The sequence below is a fragment of the Elephantulus edwardii genome, unplaced genomic scaffold, assembly GCF_000299155.1.
Source record: "Elephantulus edwardii isolate Elephantulus edwardi_28Jun2011 unplaced genomic scaffold, EleEdw1.0 scaffold00117, whole genome shotgun sequence".
Classification (NCBI taxonomy): domain Eukaryota; kingdom Metazoa; phylum Chordata; class Mammalia; order Macroscelidea; family Macroscelididae; genus Elephantulus; species Elephantulus edwardii.
The window spans coordinates 381984-386112 of NW_006399867.1; the positions used below are offsets into that span (position 1 = coordinate 381984).

The following is a 4129-nucleotide window of genomic DNA, read 5'->3' on the forward strand; positions in this document are numbered from 1 at the left end:
GTATGTGATATTAATGATATTGTTCGATAATTTCCGCACTCTGTTGGGTCACCTTTCTTTGGAATGGGAACAAATATCGATCTTTTCCATTCAGTGGGCCAGCTGGCTGTTCTCCAGATTTCTTGGCACAACTTAGTGAGCACATCTAGGGCAGTGTCTGTCTGTTGATATATGTCAATTGGTATGCCATCAACTCCTAGAGCCTTGCAACTGCTACAATACTATGCATTAATTATGAAGCCCCTGGATTTAAAAACAAATAAAATAAAAAGAAAAGAATTTATAACCACAAATACCGGAGCCTGAGGGACCTGGAGAAGGACAGAATGCTTCTTTCCACAATGCTCAGACCTTCAACTTGGAGGGCTCCCACATCTACAAAGATTCCATTGTGTTCCAGTTGGTGTTTAAAAGTGCCCGGCAACAGCAAATTGCCCAGGAGTAAGAGAGTGAAGAGGAAAGCAACCAGAACGAGGAATCAGAGGCAAAATTGGTTAAGGTGAAAATCAAGCTCAATAAAAAAGAGGAGAGGGGCCATGATAAAGGAAAAAGCAAGAAAAGGCTGAATCTTGGAAAATCCAAACCTGTTGTGAGCAATTTCGACAGCAAGGAGGAACAGGACTAGAACAGTCAGAAGTGACCTGGACAAGATGACAAGTTACCGCAGAGACCTTCCCTCCCTGGTAGAAGTGAACTCTTCTCTCCCTCTCTTCCCTCCCCTTCCTCGTTGCAACCCAGTGAGTGCATTTTGTCCTGCGGTTCCTGGGCCATTTCTATATAAACATCATCTTAAACCTCGCTTTAGGATAGTGCTAGACAAACATATGATATAATGGTGTAAAAAAAAAAAAAACCCTCAACAACAACAAACATGCACAATTGCAAATATTTGTAACATATTGTGACCAAATGGACCTCTAAGATTAAACCCAATGAACAAAATGGGGGGGGGCATGCTTTTGATGGAAGATACTGGTATGATTGTGTCTGATTTGGTAATGGTTTGCCTGTGCCTGGTTTCATCACTTGTTGGAGATGAAAAGATTTTATTGTTTTTTTTTAAAGCACTGACAGCCAGACAAAGCCTTGAAAAGCCACTGGGTAACTTTATTTTCCATCAGGCAACTCTCAAAGCTTTTATTTGTTCAGTACTTCTCTGTTCTGTTTTGGGGTTTTTTTTTTCCACCCCGTGGTACATAGAAGCGACTGTACTAGGTGATTCGGTGTACAGCAGGTAGGTGTCACCTGCATATACTCCCCACACCATTTTTGCTCTCTGAATTGAAAAGAAATGCTTTTTGAATTTTATACCATTTACATCTATTGTAAATATGTTTCCTTTTCCCCCTCTCTTGTGTAAAGAAGAGTTCTGTGGATAGCTGTTGAACATTGATATTTCTCTAGTGTGTTGAATGGCCTCCTTTGTCCACTGATCTCCTGTGTGAACTAGGTGTGTCATCTCCTTCTCCCCAAAGTGTGTATAATTTTTACTTTCTTTGCACAATGTCTTTGTTTACAAGTCATAAGCCTGAGACAAACCCAATTCCAGTAAACTTAAAACCAACCAACCAAACAATAAACCACATAATTCTTCAGGATCCCAGCTGTTATGACTGGGACAATAAGCTGAGAAATGAATGCATAAAATTCCACATCTACAGAATCTGTGATGTAGAAAACGAATCTAGGTGCTTATCTTCATCATGTCCTCTTCTCCTAAAAGGATTCTGGGCTCTTATCGTAACTGTTTTGTGGTGTTGCTGGCTGGGAAGTCACACTTTAAGGACCTTTGCCTTAGGGAGTGCTGTGTCCCTTCTAAATGAAAGGCATTCTTTCTTCTCCCTCCCTACCCATTCTTCCAGGTAGTAATACCATTCCTATTAAATATTGTGGATGTTCTCATTAAAAAGCGTCTCAGCTTGATGTATACTATTACAAAAGGCTATGTCATAAGTCAAGAGGATACCAAACTTTTAATTAAACAAATTTCTAGCCGAGAATCAATATATCAGGTGAGAAGCATGTATTGGTCATGGTTGGGCAAGCCAGGAGAATTAATTATACATTTTGATTTCCTTTAAGATAATTTCTACAGATAAGTCCTCAGAGTTGGAGGGCATCCAGTTGTTTATTATTTTCTATAAAGCCTTGTAGGTAGGAGAGAATTCTCTGCTCTCTATCTTTCAGTTGTTATTAGCATCAAAGTTAAACCTACAGCCTTTGTTTTTATTTTGCAAGAACAGAGTTCCATCCCTGTTTTTTATCATATTCTTTAAATAATAGAGCAGATAGGAAGACTTCATGTGATAGTTGAAACTTGACCAAGGCTTTACAGAAAGGATAGGCCTTCAGAGGAAAGAAAAAAAAAACACAACACCACAAACCCACCAAAAAACCCCAAACAGATTTGATGGTAAAAATGTGAAATTATGGTGTGAAGAACTGGGTAAGTAATAGTGTTTATTTATTTATCTATCATTCAAGACCCTCATAATTTCTAGGAAATAAGTGGTTATTACCAAATGGGAGATGACAATAAAAATACAACAGGAACTTGGAAATGACCAGCATTGGGTCCTAACCAGTCTCCCTCATACTAATATGTCTGTTATAGGCCACTCTTTTTTTTAATTTATTTTATTAATTTTAATGAACATTTACAGAGATTTTGGATTCCCATTCATTCATTGTTGCACTTTTTCCTCTAGCACCTCTCCCACCAGTTCATTCCTCCCTTTGAAAAGCAAAAGATAAACTTCTTCGTTATATATAATCCCCCACCCCTACTCACTCCCTGCCCCAAATGCACTCCACTATGCAACCTTAATTCTGGATTCCTGTGATAATCATCATACCCTATCATGTATGGCTTTTAAACTGTTCTCTCCCTCATCTGTTTAAATTCAGTATACATAATCTATCCAGTTTTTCTCGGTCTTACCCCAACCCTGATGTCAGTCCCATTCTACAACAGTGGCACTCTTCATGATTTAGCACAGCAATGTTCCTGAAAGGGCTATTTTTAATTTCATATGTGATTATGTGTTTTAAAGTATTCATTAGCTGTTCATTTTCTAAAGCATAAGGTCACTGAATTTATACATATGAAACAATCAATACCTTTGATGCCAGCAGTCAGTAAATCTGGAGACATATTGCATTGGGCAAGTTGATGGTCAGAGACTTCTCCAAAATGCTGAAGAGTAATGATGTCAGTTTGGTGACTAAGGTACACCTGATTCAGATTATGGTCTTCTTAATCACCTGCTACACATCAGAAAGCTGGACAATGAATAAGGATGACAGAAGAAGAATTTGAGTTGTGGTGCTGGAGAAGAGTACATCCAATGGACTGCCAAGAGAATGAACAAATATGTCTTGGAAAAAGTGCAGCCAGAGTGCTCCTTGGAGACATGGATGGTGAAGCTTTGTCTTTAATACTTTGGACATGTAGCTAGGTGAGGTTATTCCTTAGACAGTGACATCATGCTTGGAAATATGGACGGTCAGCAAAGGACAGGAAGATCTCCAATGAGATGGTGACTTCAGCAATGGGCTCTAGTGTGTCAGAGATAATAAAGATGCCACAGGATCAGGCAGAGTTAAAGTTGGCTGTTCATAGGGTCTCTATGAGTTATACTCGACTTGATGACACCTACCAACAGCAACAACATAAATGGAAGCTCTGGTGGCCTGGTGGTAAGAAGCTGCACTACAATGTCAAAGGCAGAAGATTTGAATCCCCCAACTGCTCTGCGGCCAGATGAGTAATCTCCTCCTATTGCCTGTTAAAAACTCACATGAGGGTCAGTTATGAGGTGCTTCTGATTGAAAAGCACACAATAATATATACAACCCCCCCTCCTGTGTCATAAAGGGAGCTTTGGTCGCCTAGTGGATAAAGAGTTGCTCTGCCAATCCAAAGGCCACAGTTTCAATATAGCAGCTGCTCTGAGAAAGAAAAAAATGGGAAATCTCCTCTGGTGTAATTTACAGCTTCTGATAAGTTGCTTGAAGGGTCACCTATGAATCAGTTAAGACTCAATGGCAATTAGTTGAATAAAATTATCTCAGAAATTTGTTATCAAGGACCTCTCTAAAGTGCTGAAGAGCAAGTATATCACTTTAA

General features: G+C 39.3%; 1 protein-coding gene and 1 pseudogene across 1 annotated transcript in view; both read left to right on the plus strand.

The window, feature by feature from the left end:
- Window positions 1-625, plus strand: part of LOC102851989 — a 2236-nt pseudogene extending 1611 nt beyond the window's left edge.
- Window positions 1-4129, plus strand: part of SLC9C2 (solute carrier family 9, member C2 (putative)) — a 126699-nt gene that overhangs the window by 73795 nt on the left and 48775 nt on the right. The window contains exon 17 of the mRNA XM_006892683.1: window positions 1863-2012. Coding sequence (XP_006892745.1) covers window positions 1863-2012 — 150 coding nt within the window. The remainder of the gene's footprint in view (window positions 1-1862; window positions 2013-4129) is intronic.